At 40.3% G+C, this 22,142-nt stretch overlaps 1 protein-coding gene across 1 annotated transcript in view; it reads left to right on the top strand.

The window, feature by feature from the left end:
- LOC126281201 (deoxynucleotidyltransferase terminal-interacting protein 1) overlaps positions 1 to 22,142 on the top strand; it is a 120,143-nt gene that overhangs the window by 64,954 nt on the left and 33,047 nt on the right. The window contains exons 5-7 of the mRNA XM_049979940.1: positions 5,809 to 6,003; positions 9,713 to 9,878; positions 15,430 to 15,505. Coding sequence (XP_049835897.1) covers positions 5,809 to 6,003; positions 9,713 to 9,878; positions 15,430 to 15,505 — 437 coding nt within the window. The remainder of the gene's footprint in view (positions 1 to 5,808; positions 6,004 to 9,712; positions 9,879 to 15,429; positions 15,506 to 22,142) is intronic.

Here is a 22,142-nt window from a genome sequence, read left to right as displayed (position 1 = left end):
TCGCTCCCCACACCATGATGCTGGGTGTTGGCCCTGTGTGCCTCGGTCGTATGCAGTCCTGATTGTGGCGCTCACCTGCACGGCGCCAAACACGCATACGACCATCATTGGCACCAAGGCAGAAGCGACTCTCATCGCTGAAGACGACACGTCTTCATTCGTCCCTCCATTCACGCCTGTCGCGACACCACTGGAGGCGGGCTGCACGATGTTGGGGCGTGAGCGGAAGACGGCCTAACGGTGTGCGGGACCGTAGCCCAGCTTCATGGAGACGGTTGCAAATGGTCCTCGCCGATACCCCTGGAGCAACAGTGTCCCTAATTTGCTGGGAAGAGGCGTTGCGGTCCCCTACGTCACTGCGTAGGATCCTACGGTTTTGGCGTGCATCCGTGCGTCGCTGCGGTCCGGCCCCAGGTCGTCGGGCACGTGCACCTTCCGCTGACCACTGGCGACAACATCGATGTACTGTGGAGACCTCACGCCCCACGTGTTGCGCAATTCGGCGGTACGTCCACCCGGCCTCCCGCATGCCCACTATACGCCCTCGCTCAAAGTCCGTCAACTACACATACGGTTCACGTCCATGCTGTCACGGCATGCTACCAGTGTTAAAGACTGCGATGGAGCTCCGTATGCCACGGCAAACTGGCTGACACTGACGGCGGCGGTGCCAAGTGCTGCGCAGCTAGCGCCATTCGACGGCCAACACCGCGGTTCCTAGTGTGTCCACTGTGCCGTGCGTGTGATCATTGCTTGTACAGCCCTCTCGCAGTGTCCGGAGCAAGTATGGTGGGTCTGACACACAGGTGTCAATGTGTTCTTTTTTCCATTTCCAGGAGTGTAATTTCAAAACTAACATTATACTGTTTATTCAAATTCCCTCTTGTGTTAACCCTCAGTGCTCTCACAGGACTGTGATGATACTTCTGCCTCTTCCTTATATCTTGTACTTTTGTACTTGCCTTCTGGAGGAGGAGAAAAAATCGGAACCAGCAAAAGGTGAAGTTCATAAAGATGAAAGGAGGTTAACATTTTCCATCACAGATCTTGGGCATACAGTTTTCCAGTAATGTACATTTTCCTCTGAAAGTATGCAATAAAATAAAATGAACCAATGTGAAATTTATAGAATACTAGTAAGTGAGACAGAAGACAGTACACTGTGTTTCATATTCTGGTTCTGTGATTTATCTGATTAGTGGCTAGAATACTACAGGACTCAGAACAGTTGAGTAGGAGCTGCACATCTTAATTTTGTCTCGTGCATGGAAGTGACACTGACGAGCCTTATCTAGTAAACATTACACAAGTAGAGGAGTGTGCGATGTTCACCTGGGTGCAGCGATTCATGTCTCTATTACCCACTGTAACATAGCAAGGATTAACTGAAGCTTTTGTTACTTCTTCACCAACTCTCAACAAAACCATCACCATTCAACTTAACCTAGGTCTCAGCCTACACTACAGATCAATGTCTTAGGTCTCGTAGTAACATTCGTTACCTTCGCTGCCTCGCACTGCAGAGCAAACTCACTCATATTGCATATTGCCTTGAGCTTGTGAATGGTGGCAGCAGATGTCTCTCATGAATTTGTGAAGGAAAGGTATATTTAAAGCAGAAAAGGTGACATATTTGCCTGTTGTCCAAGCTAATGAGTAATATTTCTGCCCGCAGCTCATGGTCTGGTGATAGCATAGCTGCATCCAGATTGTGAGGGCCTGGGTTCAGCAACCAGGTCTGAGATTTTCTTCAGTCAGGGTGTGTGTGTGTGTGTGTGTGTGTGTGTGTGTGGTGGTAGTCTAAATAATTTCATCTCATCTTTTTTTGACTTGCAAGTCACCGAAATTTCAGTGATATTTCTTAGTGGAAGACTGGCAGAACTGAGAGGTTTTTTAAAATTTTCTTATCAATGTGATGTTCTAAATTAATGTTTTGTCCATTTATACACACAGCAGTTTGCATCTAAGAGTGACAGAAAATATCTATTTTTGTGACCTATAAGTCATTGTTATTACTATAGAATTCGTTATTGTAAGATTAATAATTAAATTGTTGCTACAACCCAGTTACAACCTTGTTCAATTATTCTTGTCATTATATTTAAGTCTGTTAAGAGAGCACTAGCCACATCATAGAATGTTAGTTTTTGAAAAGCCTTTTAAATCTGTTATAGCCAATTAACTTTGGTCTGAAGCAGATGCAGAGCAAGTATCAGATCATCTTGAAAGCTGTACTTGATTTTCTTCTACTCTTGGCATATTTTCACTCTTAGTGTTGCAGCCTATTAATGTGCATTCTGTTCCCTGTTGTGGAGCTAAGACATCATGCACTAAAATGTAAAGTGTAAGTGAAGAGAAAAACCACAGTGTAAGTTGAGGATATCATATTTTCGTAAATACTTCTACATTGAAGGATTGAGGGGCTTCTATTTGAAAAAAAAAAATTGTAATTAATTGTGTTTAGAAACAATGTTTGGGTCCTCAGCTGTGTACAGCATTTCTTGCGGTTTCACACGTGACACTTAGTGTTGCTGCTAACAACTAAAAATGAGGAAGAAAACATTTCTTTATTGTACAGGTATTATTGTTTATTTTCCATTTACCCTCGTAAATACAATTTCGCATAAAGAGACAGTAAGGGAGGGAAGGGGGGATTTATGGTGACAGAGTGAGATGAAAAATATTTGGTGCAGCTGCTAGCTGTGTACAATTTATGCAAATATACCCCTACATATCTCATTACTGTGTTTCTCTTAATTGTTACATCATTTAATTTTATTTTAGAGTATCTTATTAGGATTACTTTCAGCAGGAGGTACATCATTTTGTGAGGTGCAAGTGACAATTTACCACTTCGACACCAGCCCTCAAGGTCGTGGAGGTCCGCATGACATCTGTATTCTGTAATTCTTCTGGAATCACCACTTACAACTAACAGCACGTCATCTGCAAATGCCACCAGTCCGCTTACGTTACCGCTGTCACGTGACTTCTCTAGCGTGGGCTCCAGCGCTACATCTCAAACTCCGGACTACACTGGCCCCTGCAGACAGCCTTTTGTCATTGTCTTCAGTATTTTCTCTCCTGGGCATGTTAAAGAAGCATGCCATTCGGGGTAACCTCTCAGGCAATTACACAATGCTACTGAACACTCCAAATCCCTAAGGCGATCGTAGAAAGACAGCTACCTTAGGTTATTGAAAGTGCCAGCAAAAATCAGTCATCATTGCTAGAGTTTATGTAGAATGAGTATCTTTTGCTAGCGAGTTCAGCTTATTAATTGTGTCTTTAGTTGACTTGCCTCTTTTAAACCCATATTAGTGAGGGCTCACCCCATGTAGCAGTCTGTGATCTTACATAATAACTTTTCAAATATCCTACATTTACCGTAACCTATGCTGATCACCTGACTTACTTTCTTCTCCATTAGCAGGGCTGCTGACTGTTCCCAACTTTCTGTTGCCATCCCATCATTCCTTTTCAGCTTGAGTAAGACTATTGGTGATCATATTTTCTCACATACTATTTTATATGGTGCACCCCAGGGATTGGTTTCTGAATTAGCCTCCACGAATTGCTTCCATCTCCATTTTTGTTTTCTGCAACTTCGTTAAAACATTGTTTAAGATACCTATATCTGTGAAACCTTCAGACTCTTTCTTCTTGGATCATACTGCTCTGTTATAGCTTTCTGGCTGTTCTCGTTTTGCATCTTAATTTCTGCAGTGTCTTGATCCAGATGCAAGCTACTCCTTTAGAATGACATCTACTGACAGATATCAGAGCCTCCATTGCTCTATATACAGTCACTGTCAGTTCTTGCATTTTAACACCTACATTATAACCCAGCGATGGACTTGTGTACACTGAAACACTCTTCTTAGTTCTGCCCAGTTTGTGCTCTTGATATTATATCTGGGCCTTATTGGCATGTCTTCTGCACTGTCTCTGATTTGATGGTAGATTGTATGATATTGTGGCCACTCAGTGTCATTCCACTCGCAAATTTCCAGCCTTTCATATGGTGTGGCACTGCCGTATTTGCTAAAGTGACATCAGTATTTAATGTTGCTCTGACCCTCTCTTTGTAGGTTGGCGGACTGTGAGGTGTATTCAGTACCTATAGGTTGAGGTCCATAATGGTGTCTTCTAGTTGTCTTCCATGGTTGTCAATCAGGTGGCTGTGCCACAATACTGACTTCGCATTTGCATCAGTGGAGTACACAAGAGGCTTAGTTCATTCTAGGTGACTAATATCCTTTAGTCTTAAAAGATACTTGTCAATCTCATCACTAAACTGGAAATACATGGAAACCAGGATGCAACTCTCACTTCCTGTTAACATTTCCACACAGGTTACATGTTCTGAACAGTATTGTGATATTATCATCACTCTTATGGCCATGTAAAGTACTATTATTGTGCCGTGGGACTGTCCCCTTGTGTGACTACCTGTGCAGTTATTGACATACGGGGATCTTCCCTGCCTTCGTATAAGGTTCTTGGAGGCACAGTACATCTAACTCAGCTCTCCTGCCACTCTTCTAGCCTCATGCAATACACAGACACTTCTTATGGTATTAAGCTGACCTATCTTTATCTCCGTTAGGGGTGACAGGTGTGAGTTCAACAGTCTTGCCCTAGTCGCTTGCAATCGAATGGACCATTTGTCATCACAAAGTGCTTTACAATGTATCTAAGAAGAGTGATTCATTTCTTGTGGCAAAAACCTGCTTGAATAACTTATCCAGTTTTTCTACTTCTGTTGGCAGATTGTTCACTCTGAGATGGATTCTATCACGAAATCAGGTACAGGAAAAGTAATATGCTCCCATTCTGGACGCTTATACCTTACTAGCTGTCTTAACGCTGTAGTGTCGTCGGCACTTCCAGTGTTGCAAGTTGTATAACATTTTCTGCGCTTTCATAAATCTGTCGCAGATCTGTTCCGGTCTGTGTTTTATTGTTTACTTCTTTGTAGTGGGTGTTTGTTTCCCTTACGAACTGGCTCTGAGTCTCATACTGTTTTTGTTGCAGATTCACATCCTGCATTGGTGAATCTTCTTTTGCTTCTGTAGGCAGCGCAGTTTATTCTTCAGCATGTGTGCTGTCGCATTCTGTGTACAGCTGCCCAGCTTGTGTCACCAAATCCTGATCGCCTACATCATATGTCGCTCCTACTTCTGTCTCTTCTCTTGCTCCTCTGTTACACCATATAGTTCTGAAGTTTCACCAAAAACTTCTTTACTGCTTTTTTGTAGGTGCATGATGCTCTACTTCAGTCTGTGTTGCATACTCTGTTCCATGGTACTTACTGTTCATTTTTTGCCCGAAATTCCTCACTCTTTTGGACTCCCTCCCTCCCTCCCACCCCAACCCCCACCCCACCCCCGTCAATGATGATGATTTATGTTTCTTACATAGAAGGCACCTGATGCCGTCATTAGAGTCCTCATTGCTTGCTGTTGTTATAAGACACCTACTCATAATTCATTCTTAAAATCTGCCTTGTTAGGAGGGTTTGATATGTGTGACATTCATCTCTGTGGAGGATATATAAAGAATAATTGCTTCTGTACTTCACTGTGTTGTTACCATCAGTTCCCTTTTTATTTTTTATGGGCTCCTTTGTTTTTCTGGCCATGGATGGAATGATTGTGATTGTCAGTTACATCATGACTACATATGTTATTGTGTTTCAGTCTTTTAATAGGGAAGTCCTTCACATTTCTTTGATTTGTTCTTTGTGTTGTTACATTTTTGTTATGATTGTAATTATTACATAAAACCTTTCACTTGTATGTGCAGAGCAAATAAAGTACTAGGGTTTGGACAAACAAGAGGCCGGCTTTATATGAAGCATCCTGGGCTGTTGAGATACACAGGAGACCAAGAAGACAAAGAGTGGCTGCTCAGGCACAACCTTATGTCTCCTACAGGAGGGAAGGCCTACATAATGATCCTGGATGACATACGAGAACTTGCAGAAACTGAAGAGTATAGGTGAGTTGATACTGCTCATTCAGGAGATTTTATTTTCTTCTCCTCCTCCTCCTGCAGCAAATTAGTTTTTTTGTTGCAATACAGTATTGAAAAATGCCAGTTCATCCTCTGCTCATGTGATTCATTTCGTGAAGTTGTCTACACAAGTTTCTTTCACCACCCCAATTTGTTAACCAAAGGCAGAACACTGAAAGTGAAACCTTTTTGTTCACTTATTTGACATACAACCAGTTTTATTAACATGTACGTAACAAGGGAAAGTCAAGCATTCTATAAAAGAGAAATATTTTGGCAATGAATGTAAATTTAAGTGTTTGGAAGTCTTTTGCAAAACTGTTTATTATCATATCAAATGTGGGTTGTAAACTGTAGAAACTAGAAGAGAATAGAAGCTCTTGTAATGTAATTTGCTGGTAGATCAAATAACTAATGGAGACATGCTGAGTCAAATTGAGGGAAAAAGAAATGTGCTGTGCAACTTGACTAAGGGAAGGGTTATACTGTAATTAATTTGGTAATGGAGGGAAACTGTGCAGAGGGAGAGAGAGTTTTGAATACAGTAAGCAGGCTCAAATGGATTCGAAGTACATTAGTTAATCAGGCATAAAAAGAGCTGCATGAGATAGATTAACATGGAGAGCTGTATCAGACCAGTCTTGTGACTAGCTAGTCTGTCTTTGCAAGTATCTAGATAACCGTTTCACTACTGTGCTGTACATCTATTTGGGTGTGCTTACTCTATCCAAGCCTTGGTCTCCCTTTACAATTGTTATCCCCTACACTTTCTTCTATTACCAAACTGACAATCTCTTCATGCCTCAGTGTGGTGCCTATCCGCCAATCCTTCTTTTCATCAACTTTCTCTTCCCCAGTTCAATTCAATGCCTTTGCATTAGTTGTCTCATCAACTTTAAATCTTGAAACACCCTTCTGTAACACCATGTTACAAGAGTTCCTCCACCTTGAGATCTTACTGGGGACTATTTTACCTCTAGAATATTTTACCCAAGAGGAAGCTGTCATCATTAAACCATACTGTAGAGCTTCAGGTCGTGGGGAAATTGACTAACTTACTTGTCTGGATTTGTAAGCAGGCTCAGGACAACAGTAAGAAAAGAGAGATGAACACTACACTGAAACTATCTGATAAGAAAATTGAGTAGCATTTTCAGGGAATATGAAACTTGTTACGTGAGTCTGCTGTTGACTTTCTGAAAATATTTTGGTGTATGGGAACACTACAGTGTGTAGAAAGATTTTTGCTTTAGCTGCATGTCTTGGGAATCATACATAGTGAGAAAATAGTTTACCAAACTATAAATGTGTGGTTGTAATCAATGGCCCAAAAACTATCCTCAGTTACAACTGACCGCACCATTTGGGGGGGGGGGGGACTGTCAATTCTCCTCACAGGACATGTACATTGCAACATTCCCTCCCCCCTTTTCTCCTTGTAAACTTCCTAATTTTTCTCCCCTCAAACTGTTCAACTTCCTGTGTAGAAGTTAAACCAGTCTATCTACTTAGCTTGTAATCTCTCCCCCTCTAATTGTCTACGCAAATGGCCATGATCACTTGAACCTAATCGATACAGAAAATTAAGATAATTATTTGCTGAATTACTAACTCAACAGCTGGGGAAGTGTACAAGAAGTTACCTTTACAAGTAAGTTACTATACCTTCTTTGTTAAGTAAATTTTGGATGATGATTTTAAAGTATTCAATTCTCACAACAAAGGAAACAAAAACATATGAAATTTTTAGTAAACCACAACAAATCAATGAAGTTATTTCAACATTTGGTCACCACTCAAGTTGGACAAACTGTGTTCATTAACCAGCTGTATGTCAGAACAGCAAATATCACATGATTTGTCTTAGCAAATATTTCTAAAGAAAATATTTTGCACACTGAATCAACAGAATCACATTGCAGAATAACAAAGAGAAATGTTAGTGGCACTTTTAAATTGCTACAGAAAATGAAATGTAATAAACTCCACAAAGATGCAAATAGTAATTATGGAAATGGTTAGTGAGCTCCCTCTTGCAAACAAAATAGTGTTACAGTAATATTTATCTACACTGACAAAACTCATTAACTTCCGACATAATGATTGTAGAATTTCAGTATTTAAAATAATTTGGAAGTTTTTGCTAGAATGTAATGTAAATTAATTGAGTTGCAATGACAAAATACAGTCCACCAAACAGAAAACACTTCCACCAATTAAATCTTAATATACGAAAAGCGCAGAAAATATTGTTGCAGTTTGCCATTATTAATTTCACTTAAATTATTTATACTGCCCATGATTGGTATATTGAACAAATTGGCTGACTTGTTTAGGATCTATTACTGAAAAATATAGAATGTTTTCCAACAAGATAATGTGGCATAAAATCTGTAATATATTTCTCTTTTAAGAGATTATTGACACTCTTTTATATTACAATAAGAAAGGTACAGGATCCTGTCTAGTTAACAATGACTGGGGTTAGTGTCAAGATCTGGGAAAGATAATCTTACATAACTAGTATTATTATTTAGTTTTCACTAAAATTCACTGGATTTGCTTTAGAAAAGTTCTAAACTAATCTAATGTGAAACGTCATCCATGTCTTTAATACTACTGAGACGACAATGTCGATGTCTATGACAGTGCATCAGTAACTCCAGTTGTTAATTGCATACAATTTTGAGCCAGGATCTTGAGGTTATTTGGAGCTCAATTTATCTACCCATTTACGTCTCTTCCATTGTGTCTTGTGAAAAGTGACTTGCCCTCACATGGACCAATTTCTTGCCTTGCATGAGATACATCGATCTATGCTGTATTGTGGCTAGTACTGGAATGCTCAGTGTGCACTCTGATGTAAAAAGCAATGCCCAGAGGCACTGTTACAGTTTACTTTCTGCAAAAGAATAAAACATCTAACTTCCCATACTTTAACCCAGTGTAATAATATTTTATGTGAAACTACAAAAATTATTAAGATTAAATTTACAAGATACATATCAATTACAAATTACAAAACATATTTTGTTTCACTCACAGGTATAAATTTCAGAGTTTTTGCTAATACAAAATTATATGATATTTGAGGAAAATGTTGCCTGGCGTTTCCATTGTTTGAAATATTAAAAAAAAAGGTCACTTCTGTGCTATAAAGCTACAAACATCCTGTTACCAACACCAATATCTCCCAAGTCTTTGAGAAACCACTAACCAGACTATCCACAGTCTCACTACGGTTGTCAGCCTTTACCCAAGATACTGTTTTCAACATAAATTTGTATACATCTCAGTCCTGCTGTGCTTGTTAGACAAGTGCTTTACTTGTCCTGTAAATATTTGGAAACACATAAACACCATTAAGCTGCCTATTGAAATGTAGTTGTGTTAGAAAACTGCAAGACTGTGGTTTGTCAGTTGTCTCAGTTTTTGCAATTTGTTTGATTCCTTTATTATTATTCTGAGTGTGGCAGAGTCATAAAGTTGCTTTCATTTAATCTGATAATGACTGAGATATATAATGGTTTCCATAAGGATTCAACTCACCATTGTCTATGTGTATACAGTTAGTATATTTATTTATTTAATATAACAATATTCTATTATTGTTTTTGATATGTATTTATAATCCATTCTTCATAATAATTATGTAATGAGTTTAATTACTCAAAATTTATTTCTTTGGTTTCAGAAACAGCCCAAATTTATTGCTGCACGAACTGAAAGGCTTTGAGGCACCTGAATTCATGCTGAGAAAGATACGTGCATTTCTCAACCATATGCAGACAGACACATTAGATTCAAAGAAATTAATGCCTGTAGATTTCTGTGATAATTCACAGACAAACTTTGCTATGGTAAGTGTCTTCCAGCTATGAATTTATAAGGCAGTAATGTTTGTATATTCATGATCGAAGTGATGCAGTAAGATTATGAGAGTCGTCCCCCCCCCCCCCCTCCCCATTAACCATGGACCTTGCCGTTGGTGGGGATGCTTGCGTGCCTCAGTGATATAGATAGCCATACCGTAGGTGCAACCACAATGGAGGGGTGTCTGTTGAGAGGCCAGACAAATGTGTGGTTCCTGAGGAGGGGCAGCAGCCTTTTCTGTAGTTGCAGGGGTAACAGTCTAGATCTGCACGGCATTCGATACAGTTCCCCACAGTCGTTTAATGAACAAAGTAAAAGCATATGGACTATCAGACCAATTGTGTGATTGGATTGAAGAGTTCCTAGATAACAGAACACATGTCATTCTCAATGGAGAGAAGTCTTCCGAAGTAAGGGTGATTTCAGGTGTGCCGCAGGAGAGTGTCGTAGGACTGTTGCTATTCACAATATACATAAATGACCTTGTGGATGACATCGGAAGTTCACTGAGGCTTTTTGCGGGTGATCCTGTGGTATATCGAGAGGTTGTAACAATGGAAAATTGTACTGAAATGCAGGAGGATCTATAGTGAATTGAGGCACGGTGCAGGTAATGGCAATTGAATCTCAATGTAGACAAGCGTAATGTGCTGCGAATACATAGAAAGAAAGATCCCTTATCATTTAGCTACAATATAGCAGGTCAGCAATTGGAAGCAGTTAATTCCATAAATTATCTGGGAGTACGCATTAGGAGTGATTTAAAATGGAATGATCATATAAAGTTGATAGTCGGTAAAGCAGATGCCAGACTGAAATTCATTGGAAGAATCCTAAGGAAATGCAATCCGAAAACAAAGGAAGTAGGTACAGTACACTTATTCAAACACTGCTTGAATACTGTTCACCAGTGTGGAATCTGTACCAGATAGGGTTGATAGAAGAGACAGAGAAGATCCAACGGAGAGCAATTCGTTACAGGATCATTTAGTAATCGCGAAAGCGTTATAGAGATAATAGACAAACTCCAGTGGAAGACTCTGCAGGAGAGACGCTCAGTAGCTCGGTAAGGGCATTTGTTGAAGTTTCGAGAACATACCTTCACCGAGGAGTCAAGCAGTATGTTGCTCCCTCCTACGTATATCTCGTGAAGAGATCATGAGGATAAAATCAGAGAGATTAGAGCCCACACAGAAGCATACCGACAAACCTTCTTTCCACGAACAATATGAGACTGGAATAGAAGGGAGAACCAATAGAGGTACTCGAGGTACCCTCCGCTACACACCATCAGTTGGCTTGCGAAGTATGGATGTAGATTGACTGATCTCGCCTTGTAACAATAACCAAAACAGACTTGCTGTGCTGGTACTGAGAACAGCCGAAAGCAAGGGGAAAATACAGCCATAATTTTTTCCGAGGGCATGCAGCTTTACTGTATGGTTAAATGATGATGGCGTCCTCTTGGGTAAAATATACCGGAGGTAAAATAGTCTCCCATTCGGATCTCCGGGCGGGGACTACTCAGGAGGATGTTGTTATCAGGAGAAAGGAAACTGGCATTCTATGGATCGGAGTGTGGAATGTCAGATCCCTTAATCGGGTAGGTATGCTAGAAAATTTAAAAAGGGAAGTGGCTAGGTTAAATTTAGATATAATGGGAATTAGTGAAGTTCGGTGGCAGGAAACAAGACTTCTGGTCAGGTGAATACAGGGTTATAAATACAAAATCAAATAGGGGTAATGCAGGAGTAGGTTCAATAATGAATAGGAAAATAGGAATGCGGGTAAGCTACTACAAACAGCATAGTGAATGCATTGTTGTGGTCAAGATAGATACAAAGTTCATACCTGCCACAGTCGTACAAATTTATATACCAAAGAGCTCAGCAGATGATGAAGAGATTGAAGAAATGTATGATGAGATAAAAGAAATTATTCAGATAGTGAAGGGAGACGAAAATTTAATAGTCATGGGTGACTGGAACTTGATAGTAGGAAAAGGAAGAGAAGGAAACGTAGTAGGTGAATATGGAATGGGAGGAAGGAATGAAAGAAGAAGCCACCTGGTAGAATTTTGCACAAAGCATAACTTAATCATAGCTAACATTTGGTTCAAGAATCATAAAAGGAGGTTGTATACATGGAAGAATCCTGGCGACACTGCTAGGTCTCTGATAGATTATATAATGATAAGACAGAGATTCAGGGCCAGGTTTTAAACTGTAAGACATTTCCAGGGGCAGATGTGGACTCTGACCATAATCTATTGGTTATGAACTGTAGATTAAAACTGAAGAAACTGCAAAAAGGTAGGAATTTGAGGAGATGGTACGTGGATAAACTGACAGAACCAGAGTTTGTAGAGGGCCACAGTAGAGTATTAGGGAATGATTGACAAGAATGGTGTAAAGAAATACAATAGAAGAAGAATGGGTAGCTTTGAGAGATGAAATAATGAAGGTAGCAGAGGATCACGTAGATAAAAAGACGCAGGCTAATAGAAATCCGTGGGTAACGGAGGAGATATTGAATTTAATTGATGAAAGGAGAAAATACAAAAATGCAGTAAGTGAAGTGGGCAAAAAGGAATACAAACATCTCAAAAACGAGATCAACAGGAAGTGCAAAATGGCTAAGCAGGGATGGCTAGAGGACATACGTAAGGATGTAGAGACGCATATCACTGGAGGTAAGATAGATACTGCCTACAGGAAAATTAAAGAGACCTTTGGAGAAAAGAGAACCACTTGCATGAATATCAAGCGCTCAGATGGAAACCCACTTCTAAGCAAAGAAGGCAAAGCAGGAAGGTGGAAGGAGTATATAGAGGGTCTATACAAGGGTGATGTACTTGAGGATAATATTATATAAATGGAAGAGAATGTAGGTGAAGATGAAGTAGGAGATATGATAGCGCATGAAGAGTTTGACAGAGCACTGAAAGACCTAAGTCATAACAAGGTCCCGGGACTAGACAACATTCCATTAGAACTACTGCAGCCTTGGGAGAGCCAGGCGTAACAAAACTCTACCATCTAGTGAGCAAGATGTTTGAGACAGGCAAAATACCCTCAGACTTCAAGAAGAATATAATAATTCCAGTCCCAAAGAAAGCAGGTGTTGACAGATGTCAAAATTACCAAACTATCAGTTTAATAAGTCACAGCTGCAAAATACTAATGCCAATTCTTTACAGACGAATGGAAAAACTGGTAGAAGCCGACTTCGGGGAAGAACAGTTTGGATTCAGGAGAAATGTTGGAACACATGAGGCAATACTGACCCTACGACTTATCTTGGAAAATAGATTAAGGAAAGGCAAAGCTACGTTTCTAGCATTTGTAGACTTAGAGAAAGCTTTTGACAATGTTGACTGGAATACTCTCTTTCAAATTCTGAAGGTGGCAGGGGTAAAATACAGGGAGCGAAAGGCTATTTACAATTTGTACAGAAACCATATGGCAGTTATAAGAGTCTAGGGGCATCAAAGGGAAGCAGTGGTTGGGAAAGGAGTGAGACAGGGTTGTAGCCTCTCCCCGATGTTATTCAATCTGTATATTGAGCAAGCAGTAAAGGAAACAAAAGAAAAATTCGGAGTAGGAATTAAAATCCATGGAGAAGAAATAAAAACTTTGAGGTTCGCCAGTGACATTGTAATTCTGTCAGAGACAGCAAAGGACCTGGAAGAGCAGCTGAACAGAATGGACAGTGTCTTGACAGGAGGATATAAGATGAACATCAACAAAAGCAAAATGAGGATATTGGAATGTAGTCGAATTAAGTCGGGTGATGCTGAGGTAATTAGAGTAGGAAATGAGACACTTAAAGTAGTAAAGGAGTTTTGTTATTTGGAGAGCAAAATAACTGATGATGGTCGAAGTAGAGAGGGTATAAAATGCAGACTAGCAATGGCAAGGAGAGCGATTCTGAAGAAGAGAAATTCGTTAACATGGAGTATAGATTTAAATGTCAGGAAGTCATTTCTGAAAGTATTTGTATGGAGTGTAGCCATGTATGGAAGTGAAATGTAGACGATAAATAGTTTAGACTAGAAGAGAATAGAAGCTTTCGAAATGTGGTGCTACAGAAGAATGATGAATATTAGATGGGTAGATCACATAACTAATGAGGAGGTATTGAATAGAATTGGGGAGAAGAGGAGTTTGTGGCACAACTTGACCAGAAGAAGGGATCGGTTGGTAGGACATGTTCTGAGGCATCAAGGGATCACCAATTTCATATTGGAGGGTAGCGTGGAGGGTAAAAATCGTAGAGGGTGACCAAGAGATGAATACAATAAGCAGATTCAGAAGTATGTAGGTTGCAGTAAGTACTGGGAGATGAAGAAGCTTGCACAAGATAGAGTAGCATGGAGAGCTGCATCAAACCAGTCTCAGGACTGAAGACAAAAACAAAAACAACAACAACAACAACAACAAATTTCAAAATTTGAGGAATATAACATAGTAGTAGCTGTGAATTCAAAAAAGAAACATGATTACATAGGTGCTATCCATCCAACATGAAAGAGGGAATTTTAAGTACCTTCTAAAAATCTGAACATGGAATTCACGTCTGTGAGGAAGAAGGCAGAGAGATCAACATAGGCGTAGAAACACTGCATACTGAAGTTAATCAAGTCGAACTGTTTAACTATCTCAGAAGTAGTGCTATAGTTATAACAAATGCTTAATGTATTTGTAGGTTGCAGTAGGTACTGGGTGATGAAGAAGCTTGCACAGGAAAGAGTAGCATGGAGAGCTGCATCAAACCAGTCTCTGGACTGAAGACAACAACAACAACCAATACACTTAATATAACACTGTTGTAGCACATGTAGTTTACATTGTAACAACTTGTTTCTCAGGATTTCATATCCAATTATTAGATTTCATGATGTTAAACTTAACAATGCGTAATAATTCAGTGTTGCCTTGCCATTATTTCACTGCAAGATGTAGCAAGTAAGTGATGTGTAAGAGAACAAAAGACAATGGAATTGACATGTTTGTAAAAGATGAAATAGTAACGTAACCCCATTTGCATTTAGCGTAATTTGAAAAGCTGGTGCAGCAGATGATAAAAACGGAAAGAAACTGTTAAATTACTAGGACACATAGGAGACACAAACACTTAAAAATTTAAGTTTCTTTTTGTTATTGTTATTATTATTAAAGTGCTTGTAATTTTCCCACCTGACAGTAAGTACTATTAGTGTACTCAATTGAATTTTTGGTTTGATAGAATAAAAATAAGGAAAAAGTTACTTCCATCAATTACATTATTTTGGATACCACTGATATGTGTAACTTATGTTTCAGCTAAGTTTAATTTCTGATTATATTTTGTGAACTAGATGTAAATAAACAAAATGTACTATCACCAGAATAGTATTGCCAGCATTAAAATATTGTAGGTTACAAGGTATTATGAGTATCATGTTCTTTGTTAGCAGAGTTGTGTAATGTATTGATGAGATGACAAAAAGGGTACAGCTTTGAGTCATATTTTACATAGAATGTGTTGGAATTTCAGATACATGGGCGATTTTCTCTTGGGAATGACTGTGTGTCATCTGCTATGACACCGCCAGCTACTGTACTGGATTCTGGTAAGATACTAACCCATTGCTCATTCCATCAGAAATAGTGTAACTGATTGCTGTATGCCTGCTTTCTGTGGAGGTTTATATATTCTTTTAAAGTTTTACATTTTTCAATCAAAAGAGAAATTGGTGAAGTGCAAGAGTGTGTGCTTACTTACTAAAACTTTTAATATTTTAAAGTAATTAGTCACATTTTTGGTTGAGTAATGTGTGATATCTTAATTTCATTAATCATAATTGATGTTTTTTGAACAGTGTATTCATGAGTTAGCTAATAAAACAATGCACCAATTACATTTTCTCATGCACAGCACAACATGTTTCGAGAATTTATTCTCCTTATCAGTTAGAAATATTTACATTGATATTTCGTATGACATTTGCATATGTAGTGTTCAGCAGTGCGAAAGGAGGAGAACTTCAATGACACAAACATGACACGAAGCATCAATGAAATACAGCAAAACTTGATCAAAGTGGAGCATACATAATTAGGAAATTGGCCCATATTGTGCAAATATTTCAGTGCCAATGCATTCAATAGAATTTTATATGCTAATTGTTTTTGTATAAAGCGAAATGTGCTAACACAGTAAGACAATATGAATTTTAAGACTTAATTAATATTTCTTTGTATAATGGTTATACGGCTTGTACAGTACAATTGCATTGTGATGTACCAGTATATAAGTTATTCATAACTCTGCAAAGATGCTACTTTTAACACAGACTTTACAGCCCTGACAATGCTGTTAAGCAGTGAAAACAAAAAAAAAAAAAGAGGTTTGGCAAAGCGTGATGCTGCAGCTGTGAGCATCAAACCATGCTGTTTTGTGCAACAACGAACTTGTTATGTGCTGTGTTGGTACATTTTGTTTGAGAATCCTCTGTTTGTCAGCATTTGTTGTTTTCCATTATTATTGATGCACACGGGCGTGCATTGGAACACTGTTGCTTACCTATGAATATAATCTGTGCAATGAAAGAGGTAGGTGTTATTGCCATAAACTATAGTTTTACCCTGCAAGGTCAAGAATTCCAAAAAAATACCCTACCTGTACTATTTTCTACCAGTTGACTAAATGTGTAAGTATGTGTCACTAACATTTGATGAAATGGTTAAGGTAACCAAGGCGAGTGAGAAAGACAAACTCTGCGTGCGAAATAATTTTATTTTTCAAATGTGGTAAACAAAAATTTATGGTACTTCAAGAAAAAGGATAATATACTTGATGAATGGATGATAGGGAACAAGCAAATGAAAAGAATGGCAAAGAAGATTTAAAATGAAGAAATTAATAAGATAGTGTGGGAATGGTTCATACATGCATCAGCAAAAAACCTTCCTTTGTCTGGACTCACTCTAAGGGTTCAAAGTCTCCCTTACAAATGTTAATTTCATATCCATGTTCTGTGCCTTCAAATAAATGAAAATGCAGAAAGAGTTGAGAATTAGAGTGTTTCTTCTTAAGGAGATAATTATATTTATTTCAATTTCGCAGACTATGGTTGTTGTATTCTTGTCTGAGGTATTCCTTTCGAGCTACGTACGTGATGTCTTCCCAAGTAGCAGCAAAGAGACCCTAGGCCATGCGCAGTTCCCAAGGAGTACTGAAGGCCGGAATGTAGAGCTGACAAGAATGTCAACGGAAAATTCAATTGTCTTGTGCTGTGAGAACAAGACTGGTCAGTCCTGCATGTTTGTATTCGGTATTGTTTCTGAAGAAATAGTAAATTTTTATTCTGTATTTGAGGAATGTTGCTAATCCTTTAGTAGAATAGTGTGATGCAAAACAAAAAAGAAGGATCTTGTCGAGACTTAGTCAGCATTTGCTCCACTGAAAATTCCAGATAGTCGAAGATCCTCTCACCATGTTGCAGAGTGAGGCTGTGAAAGTCATTAAGGAGTTTTGGAAATATAGAGATAAGTCATCTAAGGAGGGCTAGAATTTTTCAAAGATAGACACACCATTGTTCGGAATGAAGTGTGTGGGGAAGCTAATAATTTTCAGGAAAACGGAGCAACAGAATTTAAGACAATACTGTCGAATCTAATTGTGAATTACGAGCTGAAAAACGTATTCAATACTGATGAAATGGGACTGTTCTTATCACATAAAAATGGTCAATGAAATACTCATTCTACTGCTGTGTGGAAACATGTTACGTGAAATGTAGAAGCCATAGGTGATTGGAAAGGCAGCAAAACTTTGTTATTTCAAAAACATAGATGCTAGAAGCTTCCAGTTACATGGCAAAGCAATAAATAGGTGTAGAAGGAGAAGACTGCTCATATGGAAGAGTGGTGGGACTCTTTCACTGCCAGAATGAAAAAAGGAAATTATCAAGTTCTCCTTTTCCTAGACAATGCAACCTGACACCCATAATTCAAGTTATCAAATTTTAAATTGGCTTTGACTCCACCAGGTTCAACCAGCCTCACACAGCCCATGGACCAGGAGGTTATTTAAACATTCAAGTCTCTTTATAAGCAGTTACTGGTCCAATCTCTTATTCGTAGTGTTGAAGAAGGTGAAAGTGCATTTGCTCTCACATGGTCAATTTCTATTCAGGACGCAGTAAATCGTGTTGACTTGACAGCAAGGGAAATAAAACCCAAAACTATTACCAAGCGTCCGCGGCTCGTGGTCGTGCGGTAGCGTTTTCGCTTCCCGCGCCCGGGTTCCCTGGTTTAATTCCCGGCGGGGTCAGGGATTTTCTCTGCCTCGTGATGACTGGGTGTTGTGTGATGTCCTTAGGTTAGTTAGGTTTAAGTAGTTCTAAGTTCTAGGGGACTGATGACCATAGATGTTAAGTCCCATAGTGCTCAGAGCCATTGTTTTTATTGCCAAGCTTTTCAACATAGTGGGTTTTAGAGGTCAAGAACAAGATGCTTCTGTTGCCATCAAAGCTCAAGAAAATGCAGCAGCAATTTCTGAATCAACTGAAATGTGAAACATTTCATGAAGTGCAGATGATTTAAATTTGAAATGATGAGTTTCTATCAGCTCGCTCCACTTTTACTTCAGCTACGTATTTAATAGAAATTCCCAATAAAAATGATGATCAGGAAGAAACAGAGGAGGAAGAAGAAGAAGAAGAGAGCAAAATGATGCTCCTAGAAAAATTAATAAAGATGAATAAATTATTGTGTGCATAAACTATGTTATGTAATTTGCAGTGCATTGGAGCTACTGTAAAGTGCAAAAATGGGTGTTGGCCATGGTGTCGTAAGATGCGGCTGGGACTCCTCTTTGGCCGCCTGCCATATTTCCATACCCATACAAGGTCGTCGGCGGTGAACCGGCCAAGTGAAAGCACCCGCAGCCGTGAGGTGGAAGGCCGCAGAAGATGAAGTAGCGTGCGGGTCTGTCGACCATGTAAGAGCTCAACCGGGCTGTGGTCGCCCATGGGGGTGACATGGGAAGAAGCCAGAAATTGGAGAAGCACATCATCAGCAGCAGAAGAAGTCAGGAGTTTCCTTGTCTGAGCCTTAAATGTGCGGACCAGTATTTTAGCCTCACCATTTGACTGTGGATGGAACGGAGGGGCCATGACATGCATGACGCCGTGACGGGCACAAAAATCCGCAAAATCGGAAGAGGCAAATTGCGGACCATTATCAGTAACAAGAGTAGAGGGAAGGCCTTCCAAAGAGAAAATGCAAGCTAGAGCATTGGTGGTTGCAGCAGTGGTAGGCGACGTGCAACGGACAATGAAAGGAAAGTTAGAGTAGGCGTCAATAACGAGAAGCCATTAAGTACCTAAAAAAGGTGTCGCGAAGTCAGCATGAATACGCTCCCAGGGCTTCTCAGGCGAAGGCCACGGTGACAAAGATGACTTAGGGGCGGCGGCCTGTGACGCACAAGGGCCGCAGGCAGCGACCATGTGTGCGATTTCAAAGTTGATGCCGGGCCAGTAAACATGACAACGCACCAGTGATGTGCGAGAGACACCCCAGTGCCCTTGTTGAAGGAGGCGCAAGACCGAAGCACGCAAAGATGCAGGTACCACAACACGTGGCGAAGCATTGTCGGACATGAAGGAAGTTGCCGTGGGTTTTGCTGCAGTTTCTTAGAGATTTGTTTATGGTTAGGCCGAGGCTGCACTTGGGAGCGTACTGCGGACACGTTGGCTAGCGGGGACACGCCACACGCTTCGTCAATGTTACACAGAGGTTGTATTTCCCCGACATCACCCCATGCCTCTATTTGCGCTCCAGTGGTGCCAGAAATTTCAAAAGACTTCATCTAGAGTCGGATTTGCCAACTGAAGGGCATATTGCCTAACTTCTTTGTTGGGCACTGATCGGATAATAGCATCCCATACCATGGAATCGGCATAGGAGTTCAGCAGCCCAAGCGCGATAGGATTGATTCGGTTGTTTTTGACAACTATAAAAGGCAACACAAGAGGCTACCACATGAGTTTGCTTTTGAAAATAGATGGGCAGAAGTGAGCACATTTCAGCAAAGGACAAAGATGCAGGATCTTTCAAAGGAGCCAATTGCAACAACAACCGATACATTTGAGGTGAAATCCATGAAAGGAACAGAGACTTACATGTTTGTTCATCCGCGGCATGAAATGCCAAGAAGTGCTGTCGAAGACATTTTTCGTAATCAGACCAGTCTTCCGCTGTCTAGTCGTAAGGAGGAAAAGGAGGTAGAGACGACGGGAGACAACCCGCATTTGATGCCGCGACAAAGTCACGAATCGCATTTGTGAGAAGTGTTTGCTGTTCTATGAGACCTTGCAATAGTTGCTCTAAAGTAGCCATGGAAACATGTGGATCGTTATGGAAACATGTGGATCAACGATGGAAAAGAAAAATCCCGTCCTCGTTGCCAATTGTTATAGCTTCAAGTTGAACAAATATATTTCAAGGAAGATGCAATACATGAAAGTCACAGATCAAGTGAACAGAGTAAGGCGTGTGTACACTTTAACAGTCAAATCATAACTGATTCTGAGTCTAGCGGCCGCTGGCTGTCTGGCCGCTTAGGTGGCACTGCTGCTGCATGGCTGGCAGACAACGCCGCGTGTAGAGGATGCGCGTAACTGCACGGCGGCACTTTGAAAGATCGGCAAGTCACAACAGGTACATAAATATGTGTATAATTACAAATTTATACTTCTGTGCATGATACCTGATGGATTTTATGTATACTACTGAATTTTGTGTAGCTTGGAAATTTGTCCAATTTGGATGATCATTTTAGTCATATACGATTCTGTTTTGAGCAAGTTTTTACTGTATTTGCACTTGATAATGAGGCTAAATTTTAGAAGTACTTTGTAATATGTATGAAAAAATGTAACTGCTGTAACTTGGACACACAAAAATCCAAGAATGTTAGTGTAAATTTATTAAACTGTGTCATGTACGCCAATCACCATACATACACTGAACACGGCAAGATAAGGCAAATGTACGCAAGCAGAAACAACAAGATAATAGCTCGAGCATAACGCGGCAGGGTTTAAATAGGCACTTGTCTGTGGCTGCTAATATGTGCAGCTTTCAAGTGTGCATAAATTACTTCTTCCCTCTTCCCTTGGGGAACAGCTCAGATTTGCAAGTTGTCAGTGGTGTTTTCCTCCGTGAGGCTGTGACTGAGATGATTTTCTGATACTGGAGCATATGTCAAAAGTACTCAGGGCACAGGCAGCACCACAGTCTGCCATCTCGTGTCAACCCATACCATAGGATGGATGACTTTAGCGAGAGCTCCAAGTCCACATCAGGTCCAGGGCCTGGTGGTGGTGGTGGTGGTGCCCCCCCCCCCCCCCCCCCCAACTGTTGGCGACTGAGATGGAGGAGTCGGCTCCAATGTGGCCGGCGACTGCATTAGTGCTAGTAGCGATATTGGAGAAGCTGTACGAGGTTCATCCACCAGTGACGGGACCCCTCGTGTTTTGTGGCAGGGACCTAGCCACATCAGTTGATCCCTCAAGCGATGCTGACTGGTTTGGCAACGTCGGTGTTCCGGCCATGTTGTCTGGTTGTTCACGCGCAGGCACATCTGCTCGTAATGATGTGCACAGAAGCCCTCCTCCATTGCAAGATGATCGTGTAGATCTATTTTGGGGAACGACCAAACCTGCTTGCCCAGACAGCCACCCCAGGCCAGAAACTGGATGGCAACTGCACAGGTTGGTGTCCCTGGCTGGGCTGCAGGAGCATCCAGGGTTGATGCCTGTGGAGTAATTTGGTGGGGCTGTTGTTGCTGAATGGCATGAACCAATAGGAAGACAGAAATTCATCCCAGACAATCTCGGACGGGGACTGAGTCATGTACTTGCATTTTGAATATTCGAACTAACCTTTTGGCCTCACCATTGGATTGCGTATGGAAGGGCAGGATGAAAATGGGTGAATCCTGTGGTCAATACAGGAGGAGGCAAACTCCTGCACACAATTTGAGGTTCATTATCAGAGAGCAACATTCTGGAAGACCTTGAATGGAAAATTTTTTCGACAGGGCTGCCACAGTGGGACTTTTAGTAAAATCAGATTGATAGCACTAGCCTGCACGACCTGAGCGCTAGTGATTGGCAAAAAAGTCGACAGTTTGAGTGCATACATCAGTGTGGAAACAGTAACTCCACCCAATGAAAAACTGTGTCCGAAATGACCGGA

The sequence above is a fragment of the Schistocerca gregaria genome, chromosome 1 (assembly GCF_023897955.1).
Source record: "Schistocerca gregaria isolate iqSchGreg1 chromosome 1, iqSchGreg1.2, whole genome shotgun sequence".
Classification (NCBI taxonomy): Eukaryota; Metazoa; Arthropoda; class Insecta; order Orthoptera; family Acrididae; genus Schistocerca; species Schistocerca gregaria.
Note: the sequence above shows the minus strand (reverse complement) of the source record. Positions and strands in the feature narration are given on the sequence as shown.